The sequence below is a fragment of the Podarcis raffonei genome, chromosome 6, assembly GCF_027172205.1.
Source record: "Podarcis raffonei isolate rPodRaf1 chromosome 6, rPodRaf1.pri, whole genome shotgun sequence".
Lineage (NCBI taxonomy): Eukaryota > Metazoa > Chordata > Lepidosauria > Squamata > Lacertidae > Podarcis > Podarcis raffonei.
Genome location: NC_070607.1, coordinates 44660236 through 44683954, shown reverse-complemented (window position 1 = coordinate 44683954; position 23719 = coordinate 44660236). Strand labels below are relative to the sequence as shown.

Sequence of the window (23719 nt, the reverse complement as noted above, 5' to 3'; positions counted from 1 at the left end):
AACCTCTGAAGGGGACCTGTGCTGTGGTTACCCTCTGCCCTTTCCTCCTTTAACCAACCTGAGGGTGAGGAGGAAAGATGTTTGCTTTGGTGAGAAATGTCATTTTGCCACTAAATTGTTAGTATAATGTTATCTTTATTATGCTGTGGATTAGGGTTGATTTCTATTAAGCAACCAGGGCAGATAATAAACCTCCTGGACGTGCCCCACTCTCAATACACAGCCAAACAATGAAAATGCAACTGAACGGATTAAGATTTTAATTAACAGAAAGTTTGCAAATGCTGGCACACTGCCTCTCCATTTTACAAATTATTTATACTTGCTTTGTTTAATTTTATTCAACTGCCAGCAATCTATTTATGGGGGGGTGAGCAGAGGAGGAATTTTAGTAGCTTTTAGACTACATCCCTGGGGAGAATGACCTGCCCTGCCCACAAAGAACACCTTCAGATACACCCCTGCCCCCCAAGATGGAGAGCAAGAAGAAATATACATAAACTACTGGCTAGATAAATATGAGAGATAAGCAACTGATGTGACCCGCGGTTTGGTCCTATGACATGGGTGGTGTGATGTAATAGAATGATGTACTGTGTGTAGTGATGTATGGAAGTGAGAGCTGGACCATAAAGAAGGCTGATCGCCGAAGAATTGATGCTTTTGAATTATGGTGCTGGAGGAGACTCTTGAGAGTCCCATGGATAGATCCAACCTATCCATTCTTAAGGAAATCAGCCCTGAGTGCTCACTGGAAGGACAGATCGTGAAGCTGAGGCTCCAGTACTTTGGCCACCTCATGAGAAGAGAAGACTCCCTGGAAAAGACCCTGAGTCCTGCTTGGCAGGGGGTTGGACTCGATGGCCCTTGTGGTCTCTTCCAACTCTAGGATTCTATGATTCTATGATGTTGGGAAAGATGGAGGGCACAAGGAGAAGGGAACAACAGAGGACGAGATGGTTGGACAGTGTTCTCGAAGCTACCAGCATGAGTTTGGCCAAACTGCAGGAGGCAGTGGAAGACAGGAGTGCCTGGTGTGCTCTGGGGCATGGGGTCACGAAGAGTCGGACACGACTAAACAACTAAACAACAACACCAACACTGTGACCTTGGAGACCAGAGTTCAAATCCCCACTCAGCCATGAAGCTCAATGAGTGACCTTGGGTTAGTCACTGTCTCTCAGCCTAGTCCATCCCACAGGGTTATTGTGATCATAAAATGGGGAGGGGAGAACCATGTACACCACCTTGGGATCATTGGGGGGAGGGGGAGAAGCTGGTATATAAATGTGATAAAGAAATAGCTCATACTCTCCATCAAGGGATGGGGGAACTATTCCCTATATGGTGCTGGACTCCCATCAGCCCCAGCCAGCATCACCAAAGGTCAGGGGTGATAGGAATTGCAGTCCAGTAACCTTGAGAGGGGCACAGGTTCCCTTTTCCTGCCTTCTAGCCATAGCCTGGTTCTCAACACCACATTGTCCTTTCCCCCAGTGTGTTGCCCTACAATGATGTTCTTATGTCCCTTACAGTTTAGGAGACTCGAGGGATCCCAAGGGGAGACAAGCAATGCATCTGCTCTTTATACTGGCCAATCGAGAGGAAAATAGACTAGTGGTACCTCAGGTTACATAAGCTTCAGGTTACATACACTTCAGGTTACACACTCCACTAAGCCAGAAATAGTGCTTCAGGTTAAGAACTTTGCTTCAGGATGAGAACAAAAATCGTGCTCCGGCGGCGCGGCGGCAGCAGGAGGCCCCATTAGCTAAAGTGGTGCTTCAGATTAAGAACAGTTTCAGGTTAAGTACGGATCTCCAGAACGAATTAAGTACTTAACCTGAGGTACCACTGTACTATTTAATGTTGGTCATGGAACCATTCAGACTATGGAGAGGACAACAACTGAGCAAGACTTTGGAAGGAAGGACAAGGATTTTAATTTGGACAGAGAGAGAAAATGCTTCCAGTTTGGTTGGTTTTTGCAAGGCCAAGCGGCAAAGTCTCCTTTATTTGGCAGTCTGGGGGCAGGGACTGTGTTTGTTCTCATGTTCAGGACCAGATTGGCTGCCATGTTTGTGGTGTGGAGTGGGTTTTGTCATGTCACCCATCCCACTCACGCCCCCTCAAATTCAAGAGTGAGGAAGGGTATTTCACTCCACCAAGTGGAGTGGCTCCTCCTTGAGTAATTGGAAGTGTTTGCTCTGCAGCTGCCTCTCTGCTCCTAGCCTACTATTGTGGGGTTGTGCTTGTATTGGGACTCTGGGCATAGGAACCAACTCCCCTTTGCCCTCCCCCACAATAAAATATTTGACAAAGCCTCCCCTGCCCAAAGCAGATGGGCATTGCCATTCAAATGGTGTGCATACACCACATCTTGTGATTTGATTATGCAGGCAGGGCTTAACTGCCCCCCCCCCATATTTTATTCAAGTTGGCCACACCCCTGGCTCTAGGATGTATGACTAGAGCAGGGCAGAGAACCAGTGAGGTATGGTGGTTAGAGCGTTGGACTAGGACCTGAGAGACCAGGGTTCAAATCTCCACTCAGCTATGAAGCCCACTGAGTGACCATGCTTGGACCAATCACCATCGCTTGGTGATGGTGGCCTGACCTACTTCACAAGTCTGTTGTTAGGATAAAATGGAGGCAGGGAGAAGCACACCATCTTGAGCTCCTTGGAAGAAAAATGGGGTATAAATGTACCAAATAAATAGATAAGGGGTAGCGAAGGTGCTGCCTGGGAATGGTGGAAGTTGGGATCCACAACATGCGGAGGTATGGGCGTAGCCAACGGGGGTAAAGTAAAACAATAGAAATACTTAACTAACTGACCAATCACGTCGGTTCTGCCCCCCTCCAACAAAGATCCTGGAAACGCCCATGCGCGGAGGGCGCCACGTTGGCTACTGGAGGGCCTTTTGACGCCTTGGGACCGCTGTAAATTTATAGACGTCTAAGCAGTTTAATCCCATGAAATCCCAGGTTTAAAAGGTTTGATTAGATGACCTCGGAGGTCCCTTCGAAACTTTGTAGAAATGCCTCACTGAGAAACTTGAGGGAAAAAGTGTTCCGAAGAAAGAAACTCAAAGAATATATTCAGCTCATTCTCTTTGCAAGGAATGCCGTGTGTGGCGGGAGGCGTTTCCTAAATCGTGAGCGGCTACTGGGGCTCCCTCTCCGCAGCTGGAAAGTGACAACTGTGTCCACCTCATTTCCTTAAGTAGAAAAATCCTCTGTTAGCCCCACTCCTCTTAATCCCAGACCCCAGAAAAATCAGACGGCTCCCTACACACACACAGAGCGAGAGCAGAGATTTACGCTGTCGCACGAAGTCCATCTTTTTCTCTCTGGTCCTCGCCCGCCCCATCCCCTCCCATAACCCTGTCACATTATAACCGAACAGACAACTCCTTTTTTTCCAATTAAAGTGGAATTAGGAAACTCAATCAAATTAGCTCACTATTAAAGCCCTTCATTATTAAACCGTTTTGGTGTAGTAATATTACGTTTCAACCACTTTCGGAACCTGAGACTTTATTTTTTTAAAAAAGGAAAAAAAACCTTTCCCTTGTGCTATTGATTTGGCCGCCGTTAAGGGTTGGAGTAGGGGTCAAAGAATTAACTCGAATATAATTTTTAAATACACAACAAAGGCCGTTCAACCGCGTTTAAGAAATCACGGAAGAAGGGAGAGAAATGCAATTGACTGAAGGTGTGTTTCTTTTAACCCGTTTTTTACTACCACTAATAATAATTATTATCATCATCATCACTATTATTTATTACCATGTCTTCTTCCAATAACCACTAAGGAATCCAAATTTTCACCCCTCCACCCCAATATATTAACTGGTTATAGGAGCAGAGCTGTCAGTTTTAAGCCAATGTTTACACAGTTATATTTGAAGTGAGAAAGTAAACAGTCCAGCTGCGCTACAGAACAGTTGGGTGGGATTAGGTTTCCATACCAACCAATTTTAGGAGCTTTTACAGTCTTAATTCAACCATGCACTGAACTTGTTCTTTGTGAGTAATAGTTTTCCTGGGCCAAACACTCTCCAGGGTAGAAAAGAAAATCCCTCCTATATAAGCATTGCCATTCTAGAGGTACAGTAAGAAATTCCTAAGAGCTCTGTTGCTCGTCGTCATCCTCGCCTGCCAGTTAAACAGAGTCCGGTTTCCAGGTCTCCTCATTCCCCCGTGAGTTTTAGAACATATAAAATACTAAATTTACTTCCCAAGAAGTGAAGTTAGGATTGATTTCTGTATATTTCCCAAAAACTCCCACCCCCCACTTCTTTTCACACTTCTTTTGCTTCCCACTAAATACACTGTCGGCTAACTTGAATAAACTTCCAAGTTAAGTGTGCTTTGTACCGGGTGTTGGTCAATTTCACCCGAAGAATAACTAGGCGATTGGTCGATCAAAGAAAAGGGAAGCTTTCTCTCCTGAAATCGAGCAGATATTCCTCCTTGAGCTGCGGAAGATTCTCACACTAAAAGTATAGGCGCATTTAATTTTTTAAAAAAGTAAATAAAAACAATGAGTATCTACCTTCTTGCTACAGTCAATCCAATTAGCATTTTCAACAGGCAGAATTTAACCACCAACTCCTATAGAAATCGGCAATACGATTAAAGGGAAATTATGCGCAATCCACCGCGAAGTTGGGTGCACAAAGCGCGTGGACAATGACATTAAGAGGGTCCCATTGACTGAATCCGATTCAGTTCCCAGCGCGTGTGTTTAGGATCGCAGTCTCTGAATTTAGCATTCGAAACAGATCAATAAAATTTAAAATACCTTTTCAAAACAGCACCCGTTACTTTGTCCCAAATCCATTAAAAAGAAGAACCAAGGTAATATATTATTTCTGGTCGTGTGTGTTTAACCGCCGAACTGTGTACTGGAGTGTAAGGTTTGCAGCTTTTCCTGTGAACGTCTATTGCAAGCATGGTATGTTAGTTAACCGTTTTGGAAGAATGCCTGGGAGTCCGCTCAGGGCAATCGCTTTAAATCGGTCAGTTAAGGATCAGAAATGACTACAGCTTTGCACTGAATTGCATTACGAAAGCATACCAAAATACTGCAAAAAAAGCCCCCACCCTTAAAATAAATAAAAAATAAAAACAGCAGGAGCTATTGAGAAGGCTACTTTTAATACAAAATAACATTTATTTCTAGGATTTATATGAAATGAAAACAGCGAAAAAGACAAAAACTTTTTGAAACAGCAAGAAGTTTGCTACACTGGAACCAATATCTTTTTTCTTGCGGGTCACGCATTAAAACGGTGTCAAGCACAGGCTTTGGATTGAGTCCAATAACAATTGCAAATATATCTACTTTTCAACTTTATTTATTTACAAATCGTATCTTTCCCCTCTCAGTGAGTGAATAAAAAGAAGCGTTAAAATTATTTACAATATATTTAATCTCTATGCTTGGTGTGTTTTAAACTGAAAACTAACTTTTTAATTTACCGTTAATACTAAAATCACCTACAAATTACATTAATAACTTAAGATTTCCATTTGATAACATTATACTATACACTTGCTGGTATATATGTGTATATATCTCGGTATGTATATACATATATATATCAATCTCACAACGCACCAAGAGGAATATCCATGCTTATTTATGAGCATAAGCAAAAAGATAAAAATGGCTGACAACTTTATAACAATGGAAATACGCCGGGGGGGGACAAAAAACTTCAGAACACCTAGAAGTATCTCCCACATATTTGACCAGTTTTCGTTGCAACGAACAGGGTTAAACGAAATCCTGACAACCCAGAAACCACTCGGAACTCAGGGCTTGGGGAAAAAGGCAATGGAAATAATTCCGAGCAACTGGTGTCCGAATGCATTTTACTGGCGTTTGCAGCCGCCAATCTTTTGAAACAACCCCACCTGCTCTAAATCGCTTTCTAAACCTCCCACCCCAAACTTCCTTCTTTATACTGGCTTCTACGAAGACGAAACGGGACATGCCAGGATTCCTATGGCAGCCTCGCCTCCAAGCTTAAACCTGTAAGTAACTCCGCTGATTTACTTCCCAGAGAACTACTTTCTGAGCAATGCGTTTAACATCCGAGTGTAAATTATATTTTAAGAACTGCTGCGATCCCTGCGGGATATAAAACTCTTGGTCAGGCCTATGTCACTCAGCCCGTGGGCTGAAGGCATGGATCTCCTCCTCCCTTCCGTTGGTGTCGGCACAGTCTATCTTTCTTCGAAGCATGTCTATATACACGTGTATAAGAAGCAGGCCCGGGGTTCGTGTGGGGTGCGCGGCCTTGTCCTGGCCTACTGCTTCTCTGGGGCGCTGTTGACTAAGGGCCCGTAGAGCCCGTTGGGGTAGGCCTGCTCCTTGTGCGCACTGGCGGCGGCGGCAGCAGCGGCTGCGGCGGCTGCGGCGGCGGATCTGTCCCTCATGAGGTCGCTGAAGGCGTACTCCATGGGCGGCCGGAAGCCCAGCGTGGGCATGAGCCCGGCTGTGGAGTAAGGCGTCATGAAGGCCAGGCCCCGGCTGTGCGCCGCCGCCGCCGAGTAGGCCAGGCGCAGCGGGCTCAGCCCCAGGTGCGTGCCCAGAGGGTAGGCGCTGGCCTCGGCCGCCGCCGCCGCGCCGAAGTGGGTGGCGTTGGGCTGCAGGGGCGAGAAGGCCGAGCGGCTGCCCAGCGCGCCGATGGCGGGCGTCATGGCGCCGGCCAGCAGGGGGCGGTGGTGAGCGGCGGCGCCGGCGGGCGAAGGCTGCAAGCCGCCCAGAGGCCCTGTCGTCGTGTCCCCGGCAGCCCGAGCCCAGCTCTCGTCGCTAGCCTTTTCGGGCCCCGCCGAGCTCAGTCCTGAGGCGGCGGCGGCCGCCGCGACGGCGAGGCCTTGGCCGGGGCTGCCGGCCCCGCGGTGGTGATGGTGGTGGTTGTTGAGGATCTGCTCGATGGCCTGCACCACGTCTCCGCCGCAGCCGGCCAGGACCAGCTCCAGCACGCTGCGCTTGTGGGCGGGAAAGACGCGCGTCAGGATGTCCAAGGGCGTCCGCTGCTGCCGGCTGCCTCCGGCCGCCGCTACGGCCGCCGCAAGCCCGGGCGAAGGGGCGCCCGCTTCTTCGCGCTCCGCCTCAGAGCAGCCCGAGTCGGAGCCCAGCGGGCTGATGGAGCCGGGGCTCTCCTCCTCGGCCGCGCAGCCGTCCTTGGCGCCCTTCGAGACGGGCGAGCTGAGCGAGGACTCGCCGTCGCCGTTCTCCGAGCCCGAGCCGCAGCCGTGGCGGGCCGCCTCCGGGGACGAGGTGCCCGGTGCGCCGTCCGTGCCGTCCGGAGACAGGGGCTTGGCCTGCTGCGGGGTGGCGGCCCGGGTGGTCAGCAGCGTCTTGGGGAACAGGTCGAACTTCTGCAGCTTGACCTCTGCCGAGGGGAGACAGAAAGAGAGAGGGAGAGAGACGCGTGAGCCTCGACGGGGTGGAGCTGGGTTTGGGGGTCAGGCCGAGAACTTCTCAGCCGGTCCTCGTGCTTGGCGGCAGCCGGGGAGCTCCATCGGAGAAGTATGCAGCCTGCCCAAAGTGGACTCACTATACACACCCCGCAAGGGGACACGCACGTCTCCAGGCATCTGCCCACCAGCCTGATTAATTCACTTCAGCCTTTCCCTGCCAACCCTATACATGTCAACACAGAAATAAGCCCCACTGAGTTAGGTGGGGCTCACACATCACGACGCCCCCCCGGGAAGTGGGTGCATAAATTGCTGCCTATCTTGCAGCTCTTATTACTCATCCCCACCCCGCAATTTGCCAAACGCCAAAGCACCTTCCTTGGCCCCCTTTGCCGAGCCAGTTTAGCAAACCAGGCCCCTGCTCGCCACACCACCTGGCACCTCTTTAGCAGTGTCGGGTCGCTGGGGGGGTCGGTAGAGGGCGCCATTCTCTCTCTCAATCTCCTTTGGCTGAGGCGGCAGGAGAGCCTTCCCCTAGAAGTCGAGCAAAGAACTAGTGCGAGGCTGATGCGCGTTGCTGTCGGAGCTCCCTGTCCCAGAGCGATCGCTTACAATGTGGCAATCCTAAACCTACTTACCTGGAAATAAGTCCAACTGACCCCTGTTTGCTTCTGCATAAACAGAGGCTTCAAGCCATAAAATGGGTCCACAATAGAGACCGTAACCCCTGGTCATAGATGGGTCTGGAAGGAAGGAATTGTGGGTGGGGTGTAAATACATGTACAGATGGGTAGACAGGGAATAAGTATGGAGAAGGAAAGTTTAAAAGAGTTTCTGAGCTTGACAGAGTATATAAAAGACAAGAGGAATATATATGCCTCAGTTTTGGCTTGGAAATAAGACCCGTTGTTTCCAATGGACCATATTTATAAGCAATCTGGTAACATCCTGTCTATCATAAACAGCTTGAGTAAAATTGTCTCCCACTGAAATCACTGGGACTTAATTCCAACAAGTAGTACAGTATTGAAATATGCGTTGTTCGTGGGTGCATGGGACAGATAAGTGCGATGTGTGGAGAGCGAAATGGAGTGAGAATGGATGGAGACATGAGAGCAAAGGGTGCTAAGTGTTGGAAATAGGGAGGGGAGGGGGAGATTCAGAACTGTTGTTTGTGTATGTACAGGAGTGACTTGGAGAAGTGTAGAGGCAATGGTAGAAAAAGCGAAGGAACGGCAAAGAATGGAAGGATTTGAGAAATGGTGCTTGAGTAGCTGGACAGATGAAAGTGGGTGAGATGAGCGCCGAGTTATATTTCTGCGCGCTCGGCTGAAGTCAGCTCTGTTCTGGACATTATATGGAGGTTCAGCGGACTCCCCTTTTCCGCCCCACTTAAACCAGTGAGATTCCGAGCGTGTTTGTTGGGAAGTAAGCCCCCCTGAGGTCAGCGAGACTTACTCCCTGGCCGCGGGCCAGTTCCCTCAGTGCCCCGCAGGGGACGGGCGCTCGTGGCCAGCCAAGGTGGCGGGATCGGGCTGTGCCTGCTCACCTGAGCCCCCCGTGCCTCCGTCTGCGCTGCACACCGAGCCGAAGACCTCGTAGGCGGGCCGCGGCGGGATGATGCCGTTGGCGGCGGCCAGGGCCAGCCCCTCGGCGGTGCCGTAGAGCAGCTGCAGCTCGCGGGCCTCGTTCTCCTCCTGCGCCTGCTGCCGGCGCAGCGCCACCTGGGCGGCCATGACGCGCTGGCGCTCGGCGATGAGCGTGCACTTGGCGCACAGGCAGTCCTTCCAGCGGCAGTAGCGCTTGTGGCCCTTGAGCGCCGAGACCACGCCGTGGTTGCGGCAGCGGGCGCACTTGGGCGTGCGGGGGTACTTCTCGGCCGCGCGCAGGAGCAGCGGCGGCGCCCGCAGGAGGCTCCCGGCCACGCTCACCGGTAGGCTGGCCGCCGCTGCGGCCGCGGCCGCCGCCACCGAGCTGGGCGGCACCGGAGCGGGCGCCGAGGGCACGCTGGGCATCTCAGACCTCAGCTCCATCCTGACGGGGAAGCAGAACCGAAACGCTCAGAGACTGGCTCCCGGGGAAGCCCCAGGCGCGCAAAAGCGCAGCAGCTTCCCAAAGGCTCTCTCGGAGTTACGCGGGCGGGTTACTCGACGGAACGCCCCTCGGACTAGCTGTCAGCACCCGGGCCCTTTCCAGAATTGCGCCCCTCTCCAAAAAAAACCAAACCTGGGTGTTTTCTAAACCTCCAGATAACCTTCAATAACTCCCACACAGATAGCCTGACACGAAACCCTCCAACAGCAACTGTCATGCAGTACTGGGCAATTTGCACTGTCTAGGCAGGTTTCCTAACTAAAATACCTGGAACTTTCCAGCCCTTCCTTCCCCCAGTAAATGATCCGCTTAACTAACTCTAGGCGAAAGTAAATCTAGTTTACTTTTCGAACGCGTCAACACAAAGTGATCGCGGCCCTTCCTTCCTTTTCTGCCGTAATCCCCACAGCACAAATTAAAATCCCCGGGCGGAGGAAACCGTGGCTTCCGAGAAAGCCCTAAAGTACCTGAGCCACCGAAATGACAACCAATCCATCTCTCCTCGGCCTCTCTGCCAAGCGCAGCCGGACCCTGTTCCCCTAGTTCTTGCGGGTTTCTTCTCCTGCGGAAAGTTGCGATTGAGACTCCGCCAGGACAATGGCAACAGCGAGCGCCCCCTCTAACAAGCGGCGGCGGCGCCTTGGTGCGAAAGGAGACAGCTGCGCCCAAGCGCTTGCCAATGTTACAAAACACGGTCCCGGCTGAAGCGTACACAAGCCCCTGGAGACATAACAAAACCAGCGCCCTGTCCAAGGAGAGCTCGGCGGCTCCCTCGCCGCCGCAGCAGCAGCCCCACAGCCCCAACCGGCAGCGCCAGGGAGACACAACCGCCCGGGGATCGCGCTCCCGAGCGCAGCAACTTCCAACTTCCCGACCCGCGCCCAGCAGCGCCTCTCAGCCTCCCCGCGTCCCCTCTCTCCGCCTCTCCCTCCCTCTGGAAGAAAAGCCCGCCAGCCCGTCGGCCAGAGCTGCCTTCTGCAGACGGCAGAGCCCAGCGCGGTCCCCCCCTTCCTTAGCCGCAACTTTGCATGTGTGACACTAAAGAGGGCGAGAGTTGCCAAGAGATAGAAATCTTCGCCGAGCCGCCCGCGAGCGCTCGCTCTATTGTTGCTCCTTACGTTTCCATTAGACAACATTTGACAACAATGTGACGCCCGCTATTGGCCAGGGGAAGAAAGCGCCTTTCTGATTGGCCAGCCGGATGTCTACAGTGTCCACCCGAAGCTTCTTTCAAATAAACTGTTTTAAAGAAGGAGGGGGGAGGGCTAGAAGGGTCCAAAAGTGGGGGTGGGGAGTAACATTGGGGGGAAACGCCGACAAATAGTTTCATTTCTCTCTTTCTCTCTCCCCTTCTCTCTCTCGCGTGCTGTGTCTCTGTGTAAAATTTTCCCGATACCTCATTGCCTGGTACTTCGTTAAAATCCACTTAAAAGCAGTAGTTGGCTGTGCCAAACGATCCTGCGCTCTGCGCTTCAGGTTTTCTAGGGGTGCACCGTATCACTTGTCAAAGGTGGGGAGGAGGGAGGAAGTCGCTTGTGGAAACTTGACAGTTCAATTGATAGTCCTGCTGGTGATTTTATCTGAGAGCACAGACTAACTTTTGTTTTCTCTTGCGCATTCTACTTTCGCAGGTGCCTTTCCTTATCCAGGCGACTGCAGCGCAAGGAGGTATATGAGAGGTACGATTTTTATGTTTTATTACTTGGGAAACAACAACAAAATAATAATAATTGGGGGGTGAGACGAGCCGGCGGCACAAGCAACTTTATATTTCTGGAAGGTCTCTTTTTTCTTTCTTCAGATTCAATTATTGGTTGTTTGTTTAGTTAAAAATTCAATCAGGAATATTTCTGACTTTCCATTGGGACAATTAAAACGGGGAATCGATCCGTGAGCAATTAAGGCCGCTATCACCGGAGTCATTCGCATTTATAATATTGTTTTGTTTCCGAATATCGTCGACTTAAGCGACGGTGGCTGACGTCACACTCCTTGGGACCTGCTTGGTTTGAAGAGAGGTTCCTGGAAGGAAGTTGCGTGAAAGCCATGCAACTCGCTCCCACCTGGATCTCTGTCGAGGCTCCGCTGGGCCAGGCAGCGGTCCTCGCCATCCCAAGGGGAAAAGGGGTTTGGAGTCGTTCACAGCAATAACCCCAGTCCCTTGAACCAACTCCTTATGTCATTTGCTGCTTTTCGCTCAACTGCAATAAATCAGGCACCCACAAAAACCGTTTGAGACATTAGAGTGGGCCTGGCAGCAACGCACTTTAAATATAACTGAATATTTTTGAAATATTTGCAAAGTGGGGCGGGTGGGAACCTGCATTTCGCCTGCTTTGGGAAGTATCTTTTAAAGCCCTGTTCAGTTACCAAGAGAAAGGGGAAAGAGGCGACTGCTTTGGATGGAACTTTTTCCTCACCCGCTTTTCGGAGAACGCGGTGTCCCGCACATGTTTGTTTCAGGCAATGTTTGTTTCTATCTGTCCTGGCAAAATGAGGTTCAGGCGCTCCTCTTTCATTTGTAACGCTGAACCCGCTCTTCTGCTGCCTTCATTCAAGAAGCTTTAGAATGATCTAAATTAGATGAAGGCAAAATTCTCCCCCTGAAATCCCGTTTGGGGGGAAAGCAACCCCCAGTTTTAGGGAACCAATACCCCAACCCGTTGCACGATCGGGGGGAGAGGTGTTGCTGAGAGCACCTTCCTTCGGTCTCGATTTCAGGCCTCCCTCCGCTCAGGATCCGTTTGCTCAAGCCAGAGCTCCTCTTTCGTTTCCGCCGAAGGAGACGTCTTGGCTTCGGGGGACGGTGCGAGAATTCGCTTGGCTGGCAAGGACTGGCAGTTCCCATTGTGTTTCCTCTCCAGCAGGAAGAAGCGGTCTTTTTCACGCCCCGTCCCGCCATTTATTTCTCTCTCTTTTTTGCTGGAAGTTCTCAGCGCCCTGCTTGCCCGCACCTCCAAAGTGTGTATGTTGGAAGTGGCGGGGGGAGCAAAGTTGGGGCTGCGCTTTCTTGCTGACCTCCTACTTGTCATTTCAAGGGCCTGAGTGAGTTAACTGCTCCATCAAGGCGCGGCGCTTTTTGGAAAGCGACAAGCTTCGTGGATCAGTTAAATGGATCAGTTCTGGGGAGCTGCTGAGTTGGACCAGGCAGCCAGTCTCCCGTATGCACGGGGTGCTCCTCTACTTTTCCCCTCAAGAGATGTCTAGTACAAACTTGGGATGGTTTCCGGGAAGAATTTCCTAATGAAGGCTTGTAAGCAACGTCTGAAATATGTGCAATGCTCCTCTAGGTTGGTTCAGTCACAGAGTGAGGAGAGTTTCCTTTGTTCGGGGACTTCACACACTTTCTTGTTATCTTGTGTTTAAAAGAGGAGTCAGGATCTGACTTTGATTTTTATATTTTTTAAATGCATGGTTTCTGGGAAGTTTCTGAGAAGTTGTGTACATGGCTTAAAAAAATTATAGCTAGGCTAAACCATACATATCGCACGCACACACAAAAGTACATGCAATAGAAAAGCTAACTTTATTAAGACATAGATGTATAGATGTGTTGACTGTGAGAAATGTAAAGCTCATGGTATTTTATATAGTGAAATATAATTTTATAACAGAAATGAGGTATATTAAAAGAAATAAATTATGCATGTCTTCACTAAATCAATATGCTAACCAGAAAGAATAATGAAGGGAAATACTTTTATGGCATACCGGTGCTAAACATGTCAGGTTGGAACAAGTCACGCTGATTGACATTGAAATTGTTTCCAAATAAGTGTTTTAGATCTCAAGCTGAACGATCTGTCACGCGATCCACCACCAAAACAAAAAGGCGGAAGGGCCTTGGATTTTAGACACGTTTTAAGCTAAAGCACCACGGCTTAACTAGTTTACCGATCGCGCGCGCCGGCGCACGTGTGTGTTTTCCTTTTTCATATATGTACACTGATATACTTACCCATCACTCTTACCTGCTTGTATAGACGTTAAGACTTTAATTGGCTTTTCTACACACACGCGCGCACACGCACCTTCCTACTGGTACAAAACTGGGGTGTGTGTGAGATATATTTATCCGTCTTTTTACCGTTACCAGACGATACAGTGTCGTCTAAGTGCAGTTTTCCGTTTTTCATTTCGTCTCATTTTGTTATCGCTGCTACGACTTTACAACAAACAAACGAAAAAGAAAAAAGAGATCCCTGCCCCTAGGCACGAACAATATAAAATCTGAATGTTTCAGTGTTAAAAATGTTTATCTCTGAAGACTTTAGACGAATTGATTTTAATGCAAATCTCTGAAATCAGACTCGCTTTTAGGGGTGCGAGGTTGGGTAGTGGAGTTGACACAATATTCTACCACCGGGACTTTGCGATGAAATCCTCAGGAATACCCAGAAGGAACCGCTCAGAGGGATTTGATTGTTTCTCAAGATACCCTCAGTTCTTTCCCCCACTTTGTTGCCCCCACAGCATGCGTGTCCCTTGGGGTGGGCTGGCGTGGGCTCTGCGTGGGAACCAGTGACCTAACTGAAGTGTTCATCCCGCGTCTCTTGGACCCGCATTTTAACTTTTTCCTCTCAGGAAGCGAAGAAATGGTGATCACCAATAAATAATTTGTAATAAACGCCAAGCAAACAAGCAAGAAAGAAAGAACAGACTCCTCCTGCTTTTTGTTACGTTGGTCGCTTGTGTGCAGTTTCCTTGGACTGGGGTGTTTCCAACTCTGACACAACTACTGTTTATGTGACAGCTAACTTGGCTTGCTGTGTTTGTGTGTGTGTTGTTTTTAAAGGAAACTTAAAGGCAGTTCGAGGCGTCTCTTTGGTCCTCGGGTGCAGTCTTCGTGCGCCTTGGAGTGGAAAGAGCCCCGATCTCCCCCTTCCTAGTCTCCGAGGCGTCAGGATCGTGGAGACCCTGCTAAGGTTATCGCACAAACCAGCGATTCCCGCCTCTTCCCTCTGCTCCACGCACACGCCCCCTCCCCTTCCCCACAAAAGGAACTTAACGCATTATTGGTCCTTCCCATCTTATGCAAACTTGTCGTTAGTTGCAGTTACTCAAGCGAGGAGAGTTTTCAAGCGCTTGACTTGAGCGTTAATACCCGGAACCTTAGCACACTTTGCGACGCAGCGAATCGTTCAATATCCCAACAAACGTAGCTGCTTCGAAGGAAATGTGCCCCCTTTAGGGTGCGATCCACAAACCACTGCATGCCAAGTCCTCAGCGAGCTTAAACCAGAGGGACTCCGGTTTGGGTCGCTTCTGGGTCTTCTTACACAAAGGCTGGCTTTACTTTCTCTCGCGCGCTTGTTTTCACCACCCTGAACGTCTTACTAACCCGTGTCATTTCCCAAAGCACCGTCGAATTCAGGCCATGCTCCTCCTGTGACATCGCTCGGCGGCTCGAGTCCCTTAAAAATCCGCGTGGCAGAGCTGGGAACAGGCGCACAAAGTTTGAGATCTGCTAGTGTTACAAGCAGGGAGGCGGCGGCAGCATCGCTTTGGATCGCAGGAAATTGACCTTTCTCTCCGGGCGCTGGTTTGGCGCTGTGGTTCTTTGCTCTCACTGCTGTTTCTCATTCCCCTTCCTTCCAGCTAATGAGTTACATCCAACTCAGAGCAGAACCTCTTGAATCGACGGCCCTCATTCAGTCATGCCCATTGATTTCAAGGAGTTTGCTCTGAGCAGGACTAACGCGGGCTCTCTAGCCATCTCTGTCTCCAGAGAAGGCACAGGAGGCGTAGACGCCTTTGCCCCACACCAGATCTTGCCCCTCAGCCTGAAAGCAGCCCTCTTTCAGCCCCTCCACACACCAACACTACCCCCAAAAATATAGAGCTCTCCTTCACTAGGAGCTTCCGGTGGGAGGCGTAAAATCATTGGCTTCTGGGTGTGTGGCTGAGTTTTTCTCCCTTCAACCCTTCTTATTTCCTTAGGAGCATCCTTTGCCCGCTCCTCTAAGCTCATCTGCTCCTTGGTCATGCCTGCAATGAGGACCCCGAGCAAAAGGAACAGGGGCTGGGCTGGACTGCTAGGGGGAGGCCGAGAAAGTGCGGGCCCAGAGGCGACTACACCGCTCGCTCTCGGGATGAATCGGCGCCCGGATCCCTGCCGGGCAGCAGAGCTGGTCCTTTTAGCTGAAAAGATCGGGAGCTAATTGAACTTGACAAGAAGGTGCGGAAAGCACCCTGGCGGATCCAGGCAGGAGCTTTCGCAGGGCGGCAACAAACAGAAAGACAGACAGACAGACAGGCCGGCTCTCTGCTTCCTCGGGTGAAAGAGGGAGGGGGAGTCCCCGGGGGCGGACGGGGGTGGGTTGGTCTCGGGGAGAACAAAACCCAACCAAGCCTCTCTCCAGATCCTCCGGAGCCCCTGCCAGTGGGGCCGATTTCAGGCAATTAAAAAAATGGTATCCGGTGGACTGGATCGGAAAGGGCTGGCAGAAAAGTCCAGTCGGGAAGCGAAATATATAACTCTTGCGTTGATATTGGGGTGGGCGGGTGCCAACTGGAAAAGACAGGCTACTAAGTTGGATTTCATTTTTAACAAATAAATAAAACGTTTTTCGCTTTTCACATGAACGTACGACGAGCGCATTCGTCAACAATAAAAATGGGGTATTATGCAACATTATATTTGTTGTCATATTGCTGTTGTTTTTAAAGCACACTCAGGAATAACATCTGGATTATTATTAGGGTTTATTTTGTTTTTATCCACGGTCCAAAGACCTCTAAGCTGATGTGCAAAGCATTATCACGCTTATAAAGCGCTTGGGAGACACGTGCGTTTCTGATGTTTTTATAAAAACGCGTTAAGCAGATGTATATGCTTCTCCATTCTCCCCTTTCTTCCCCTCTCTAGGGTACGATCGAACGTCCGCTTAGTATACATATTTTCTTTAGGGAAGTCCTGTTCATTGCCGACGCCGAAGCCGGGTGCCTTAACTAGGGCCGAGCTAAAATACTGCCGTTCCCAGGTTCTTATTCGATTGTGATTATTGTGGTGATTTTCGCCGCCGCCGTCATCATTCCAATTATTTCTCGCCAGGACTTACAGATGCAGCCCTTTTAAAAATATCCTCCGCCGTCCCGCTTTTTCTTTTCTTTTTTCTTTTTGGTGCTTTTGTTGAACTTTCCATTATACAGCGCCTAGAAAGCTGAAATTATTATTTATTATAATACTTTTTTTTTTTAAAAAAGTGCCAGTTAGCATTTTGGACAGAATTTTCGATCATGGAATCAAATTCCTATTTACGAGCACAAAATCGTAATTAAAATATTATTTCTGCTGTCTAATCGTGGTGGGGGAGGAGGGCATCTCTTCCACAGGAGGCGGGGAGCAGAAACGAGCTTTCTACAGAAATATAGTTCTCGTTTGGTATATATTTATCCGGCTACTCTTCAAGGAGGCACTTTGCAAGTGCTTCCAATAATGTTAGTGATCTTTAAGGTTTCAATTGTTCGAGGGGTTTTTGCCACTGACTTTTTCATTATTTACCTACTGAATCAAAGTAAGCAAATCCCATCTGTTTTCCCTCCTGCTATCCGCTTCACTTTTAATTATCCGCCCAGCAGCCTAATAGAGATGATATTAAACTAAATCTTTTTGACATTAAAAGTAATTATCCCCAAACCAATATTACAAGAATGAAAATTACCCTACCCGCCCCCCTCCTTTCCCTCGCGTCTTTCTAAATAAATAAATAAATAAATATCCCTTCCCATCGACGCTTCTTCCAATCTGGAAGTTCAGTTAATCTAACACAGACATGAGATTGGAAACATTTTTGGTTTAATGTTAGGTTTCTATATATGGCAAAATAAATGGATTAATTAATTAATTTGTAAAAACCCTAAATGGGTGGGTGACTGCAAGATGGGGGTGACCTCGGAAGGGATCGGCGCATGCACGTGGGGAGGGGACCAGCGTGGGAAGCGGAGCCCGTGCACCCCCCCCCGCCTTCCGGCTGACGACGCTGGGCGAAAGAATCCTGCATTGCAAGGGGTTGGACTAGATGACCCTCGTGGTCCCTTCCAACTCTACAAGTCGATGATTCTATGACCTTTCTGACTGCCAGACGTTCCTCTTCTTCTCAAGAAGCCCCGACCACAGGGCCATTAAGATAATGGTGCTATTTAGTCTGATAGGCAGGCAACCGGTCTTAAACTTGGACTTGATTTTGGCAAAATACCACAGACACCATCTGATCTCAATGAGGACTAGAAACGTTTCCACTGGGATGCGTAGGATCACTGAAACCTTAGCACCCTCAGTGGCTTGGCTCTGAATGAACCCTCCCAACTCTTCATCCATCCAGACTTCCGAACAAATGTTACTTCGCACGGGGATAGCCTTTGACTTGAGTTAGACATAGTTTATGGTTGCCAACCCTCTGTTTAAACGGGGGTTCCTTGACTTTTAGGAGTCACAAGCCCCTCCCCCCAAACACAGCTCGAAATCTCCCTCTCATGTCATTTCCCTATATGTCTGGGGCGGGGGTGAGCCGTACAGGTGAGGTGTGTTTGCTGACCCCATCGGTTTTGGGATGCCCACGGGAGAGCAATTAGATCGGGAACTCAAGTTAGGATGATTGCTCCAGAGCCGTAGCAAATCAAGTAAATCAATAAAAATACTTAACGAAGGTTCTGCCACCCCTAACATGAAGCCTGCCCCCCTCCAACATGAAACCTACCCAGAGCCATCCGCTTCTCCCGCACAGCCCTGAGAAACCTTTGCCCAAGCAGATCCACTGGCTGGCTGTACCCGGAATAGCTCTTCATTGGGGTGGTTGCAGGTAGCCTCGTGGTTCAGCCCTTCAGTCAAAGAGCCTAGCCTTTCACTTAATCTGGAACCCAGCACAGCAAGCAACCATCCTGGTCCAACACCTGCTTTCACCCAGCGCATCAAGGAAGTTCACAAGCTGGCCCACCCCACCCTGCAACCATTATTCCGAGCTACATTGCCTTTGAACTGGGTTTAACTGTCCTGGCTAAAAACCTTGGCAGGCCTCCAGGACTCTGCCTAATCGCCTTCTAAGCCAGAGGTTGTGTCCACATCCTGTGGCAGCGAATTCCACCAGCTAATTATGTGTGGTGTGAAGAAGCGTTGTCTTGCTCTACCCTCAAACAACCATGTCTTTGGTTGACCCCCGAGTTCTAGCATTCTTAGAGAGGAAGGGGAAATTCTCCCTTACTTTCTACAAAACCATTCATGATTTTATCAACCTCTGCCATGCGACCACTTAGCACTTTCTTTTTTAAAAAAAAAAAAAGCCAAACGCTTTCCTTGTAGATAATGTTTTCTAACACCTCGATAAATTGGGATGTGCTTTTTTCATAATTGTACGAAATAAATCAAATACCTGGTCCCATGATTTTTATGTAAGGGTCTTATATAAGTCTGGTGGCTTTATTTTCAATCCATTTCCGAGATGGATTTTATCTTTTCCCTATCTCCATTGCATGCTTAGTTAATATTTTCACTGAGCAGTGCACCACAGCTCCAATATATTTTTTTTCCTGGAAAGTGACGATCAGTTTCGATGTCATCATATGATGTAATATTTGAAGTTTTGGGTTTTGCCCCAGTGTGCTTCTCTTTACGTTTAGTGGCAAATCTCATTTGCGATTTTTACTGTTCATTTGTCCAGTTCATTTCTAACGATTGCTTTAGAAATCAAAAGCCGGCGCTTTCCCGATCCTCAATAGTTACTCGTTGTTGACTTCAGATCCTTTAGTACACGTTAAATAGCACCGGTTCCAGTACAGATCCCTGAGAGATCCTAATGTTCCCATCTCTTCATTGTGCAAACGGTCCATTAATTCCAGTCCTCCGCTTCCTGTTCTTTAACCGAGACTAATCCGCGAGATGACCAAGCTTATTATCCCATGCTGCTAAATTTACTCGGAAGTACCGGGAGACTGAAAAACCTAAATGATCATCTCCAACTCCCTTAATTCAACGAGTCTACTCCAAGTATGGCTAACACTGGACCCAAAGTTTTCTCTCTCTCTCTGCATACCTAAATTCACAATTTCTATCAGATTACTTTCCATTCACATGTTTGTTGGCACACACAAATCCTTTTGCAGAAGCCTTGCTAATTCTTCCTCCACAAGGCTTCTTCTTCTGTATCTTGAATTATGGTTCGCATCATTTCCCGAAGAACGGATGTTTACACTGGCAGGACTGTAATTTCCCAATCCTCTGCCACCCCACTAATTGTTTTTAAAATCGGCGTTAGCTTGACTATCTTTCAGTTCACTGGTAAGGCGGCCAGTTTTAGTGTTGGAATGCTTTTTTGTGGTCGTTACATGATCATCAATTTCACGTTTGACTTAGTCCCTCTTCCTACATTTAAAAACTAAACTAAACTCTGGCAAATATTGCTCTGTTGGCAACAACGGGGCTCGGGCCAATGTCACGTAGACCCATTTCTGGGGATAATGGAAATGTTAGACCTTCACTTCACAGCCGGTTACCTCCATTTGCCAATCTATAGAATCCCCCTTGGGATGGGATGGGGACAGAGGCGATGGTTCTCCCAGAACGTGGCAGCAGAAATGCCTCCTTCCGTGCCCGTTTGATTTCCGCTCACTTGAAGCGAGAACCTGGGCTGGCCTGGGCAGAGAGCGCGCGGGGGGCGCCCATCGCTCGACGGCGCCTCCACTCCCTCCAGCGGGCCTCGGGCTTCCATTGGGGCCAAGCGCTCTTCCCTCCAGGGGCAACTCACAAGCCTCTAGGTCGGGAACTGCTTGGTGCCTCCCTTGAACTTTCGGCGCTAGTCCAAGAAATGTCACCAGAAACAGCCAATCAGACTGGCCTTTTATTTATGCGGCGCTCCCAAAGGAGGCAGAAAGTCTTGAAGAGAGAGGTCCCCATGGTGCCCCTCCGCCTTGCGCCCCCTCTGGCAGGCTCCAGTGGAGCACCTCCGCGCCTGCCTGCCTGCCTGCCTTCCGCCCGCTCCTCCTCGGCCCCACCTTCCCGCCCGCCCGTCCCCCGCGGCGCTCCCTTCTCCCCGGCCTCGCTTCCCTCCCTCCCCCCCCCCGGCCTTCCCTTGAAGACCTGCTAAACTGAGCTAATTTTAATTGCATGTTTCAACTTCGCTAATTAAATCGAGGGGGCTAATTAAAAGTGACTAAGGAACAGTTTTCAGCAGAGGGGCTTCTCCCGCTCGCCGCGCGCAAATCTTCCCCGCAGCCAGAACCGGAGAAGCCAGCGGCTCCTCGGCGAAGCGCCCCCTTCCTGGGCTCTCCGGCCGCGGCGGGGAGGCGGTGGCGCCTCTCCTTCCCGCTCCCCCTCCCTTCTCGGCGGGGGACCCCGCCCTCGGCCGTGCCCTTCCTGCAGCCTCTTCGGCTGGGCCGCGGCCTGAGCTGGCAGCGCCCCCTCGCCCCGTCCTCGCTTCCTGGCCTGCCCACGCGAGCGCCGCCTCCAGTTTCGCGCCGAAGGAGCCGGCCTGCGCCGGGCGGTCCGGGCCTAACTCCAGCCCGGCTGCCCCTAGGCCAAGGGCAGCGCGTTGCCGGGCGCCAGGCGTGAATCTTGACCCCATCCCACCCCTCAAAAAGCCTTGGAGAGCAGAATAAAAGGTTATGGAGAGCCTAGGGGGAAGAGTTGGCCCCGGGCTCCCTCCTATTGCACCCGCCTCCTAAAAGGAGAGAGTGAGGGAAAGAGGCAGGGTAAGGCCCGTCTCTCCCCCACCCAGTTTTTTTTCTACTTTCCTGACCCATAGAGGCGCCAGCACCCTTCCCCAGTATCCCCTGTACATTTTCTTCCCCACCTGAGTGCCTGTTTATTTTTTCAGCCACTGCCTCCTGTTTCCACCAACTCCACTTTCTTCCCCATCCTACAGTAAGGCTTTTTCCTAAAGCATATGCTAACCTTGATCACTCAGCCCTCCCTCAGCAAGTGCTCCTTTAAATAGAAGCACTTCTATATATCCCTCCAGCTGCAAGCCCTTCCTCATTCCATAAACTGTCTTTCCCAGTTCTACACACTTCCTGCAGGCAACAGAGACTGGCTCTCAAAGCACTGGAGTGTTTGAGGTAAGGGCACAATTCACCTGGGTGTGATATTAATATATTAATTGCTTTAACATTTAGTTTTTCTTGCTTTTTAAAAAAAGTTTGTCAAGTGATTGCGTTTTAGTTACTGTACCTCTTTGGATAATTGCTGTTTTAATACCAACAAAATGGTATTATGTCTTTAGAATCATGCCAACTTTATTAGGAGTAGTGAGGGTGGTAGTATTAAATAGCAACCCATTTATCACATAGAAAATCATTAAGAGGTGCACACAGATTGCATCCGACAGTACTATCAGTGCTTAACACAGCCATTCACAGAGGACCACTGGTTACAATCTGATTAATGCGCAGTGAACAAGTTAATGGATTAGCTACAGCAATTAATCGGCTTGCCTCCCTTCTCTGCTGCACCAGAACACAAGTTCATCACCAGCAGTGCAAAACCAGACTAAAATACAATAGGTGTGTAGGATACCACCCCCATCTTGGGAAGTTTGTGATGAAACACCCATTGATTTGCGTTGGGCTGGATTGCACGCAGGCATAGTTTTATCTGGTGTCTTTTAAAACCAGCCATTTTTTTCTTAGACTCAGAAAGCTCCAGGCTTTTCTCTGCCTCTGACTTGCCACCATGACAAAAGTCCCACCTGCCACAGTGGAGTTTGCAGGGCCCTTTGCACAGAGCTCCCCCAAATTCCTCTCCAGGCATTGCAGTCTCCAGGCCCCATTGGCTTTCCCTGGAGGCCAACTTGGTAAATATTAAAAGAGCCCCTTTAAACAAACAGGCTCACCTTTAAAGACAAGTGCTCCTATAGAATAAGGCCCTGCGTGCTAATTGAGGGATCACCAGGGAGGCAGGGGCTAGGAAAGGGCCTGACCAGCATTCCCACAGCTATTGTATGGATTTTTAGGCTCTTAAAGAACCGTTCCCTTTCTCTCTCTTTTTATTTCCCAGCCCCTTGGGCCTGGATTAAAGTGACAGACAATTTTCCCTTCGCACCTTATTGATGCTTAAATGCACTTTGAGGTGATGTGAATAGGGCGGAGTGGGGAGGAGGGGAGGGGAGAGAGAGCTCTGTGAGAACACAATCAAGTGTGTGTGTTTGGGAGAACTACAAAGCTATCCACGCTTGAAGGTGGAACAGAAGCAACAGTTTGGGTACAAAGTATTACAGCAAAGGCTGGGAATTGGCTGTGGGCTTTAGTGCCCTTGGTTCCCCCCCCCCGCCCCCTTCTTCTTCTTTTTACTCCGCAAAGGCCTCAGATGCATCCAAAGCAGCCTAAGAGGCAGCATTAAGGACAACTTTCCTGGGTCAGACCACAAGCCCATCATGCCGACGCTTCGGTCTGAAACAGTGGCCGGCGCAACATGCAGCAAGGGAGCTTCTTCCCACACTGTAGAGTAAACTGAAGTGCGAAAAATAAGGCATCTGGGCAAGGAGATAACGTTTGGCATTCAGGGAGGAAGAAAGTAGAGAGATTACTGTTTGTGTAATAGAAGGACCTGGTTTCTCAAGCATCTATGGCTAAAGGGTTTCAGGTAGCTGGGCAAGGAAGGACACCTCCACTGTCAGAGTTATTAATCCTAAAGGGTGAGGTGGACTAATATACTACTCAGTATGGGAAAGCAGCCTTTTGGATCCTTGTCTATGCCAGCTAGAGGGGAAATGTGCCTAAACACTGGCATTTTTGCACATTCCACGCAAAGGCGCAGGAAATGTGAAAGAAAGGGAGTTGGAAATAGCGTATCTTACTTGCTGGTCTCCAGCAGGAAGCAATGGATATTGACCAAGCTGTGTTTGAAACTTTTCAGTTGAATGCACATTCTCTAATATCACTTTGTCAGTTACTTCAGCCGTTTAAGGAACAACTTAAACACTGTCTGCCATCTCTTTACATGTTGCAACAGTAAGTCCACTTGAGTCCATATTTCCTGAAAGCGAACAAAAAACATGAATTTATTTTAATCCAAACACACACAACGAGGAGTGCCATATTAATGGTTTTATGCATCTATTATACGACGTATCCAGATAACACATATTATGTATATGCTGTCCGAGTAGAATTCTTAATTTTTTTAGTTCTGTTGGTACTGAAGCAGTTCCATATTCCTGATTAATTTTGGGCCTTTACAGCTGTATCCTGTTT

The 23719-nt window shown here is 49.3% G+C and overlaps 1 protein-coding gene and 1 long non-coding RNA gene across 2 annotated transcripts in view; one reads left to right on the top strand and one right to left on the bottom strand.

The window, feature by feature from the left end:
* Positions 1-5148: 5148 nt before the first annotated feature.
* Positions 5149-10149, bottom strand: DMRTA2 (DMRT like family A2). The gene is made up of 3 exons (XM_053392479.1): positions 10006-10149; positions 8994-9478; positions 5149-7416 (listed from the first exon to the last, which is right to left on the bottom strand). The coding sequence occupies exons 1-3, from the start codon at positions 10032-10034 to the stop codon at positions 6326-6328; spliced, it is 1605 nt and encodes a 534-aa protein (XP_053248454.1). The 5' UTR covers positions 10035-10149; the 3' UTR covers positions 5149-6325.
* Positions 10150-10838: 689 nt separating this feature from the next.
* Positions 10839-23719, top strand: part of LOC128415789 (uncharacterized) — a 36178-nt gene continuing 23297 nt past the window's right edge. Inside the window, exons 1-2 of the long non-coding RNA XR_008331065.1 lie at positions 10839-10945; positions 11170-11217. This is a non-coding gene — a long non-coding RNA (uncharacterized LOC128415789). The remainder of the gene's footprint in view (positions 10946-11169; positions 11218-23719) is intronic.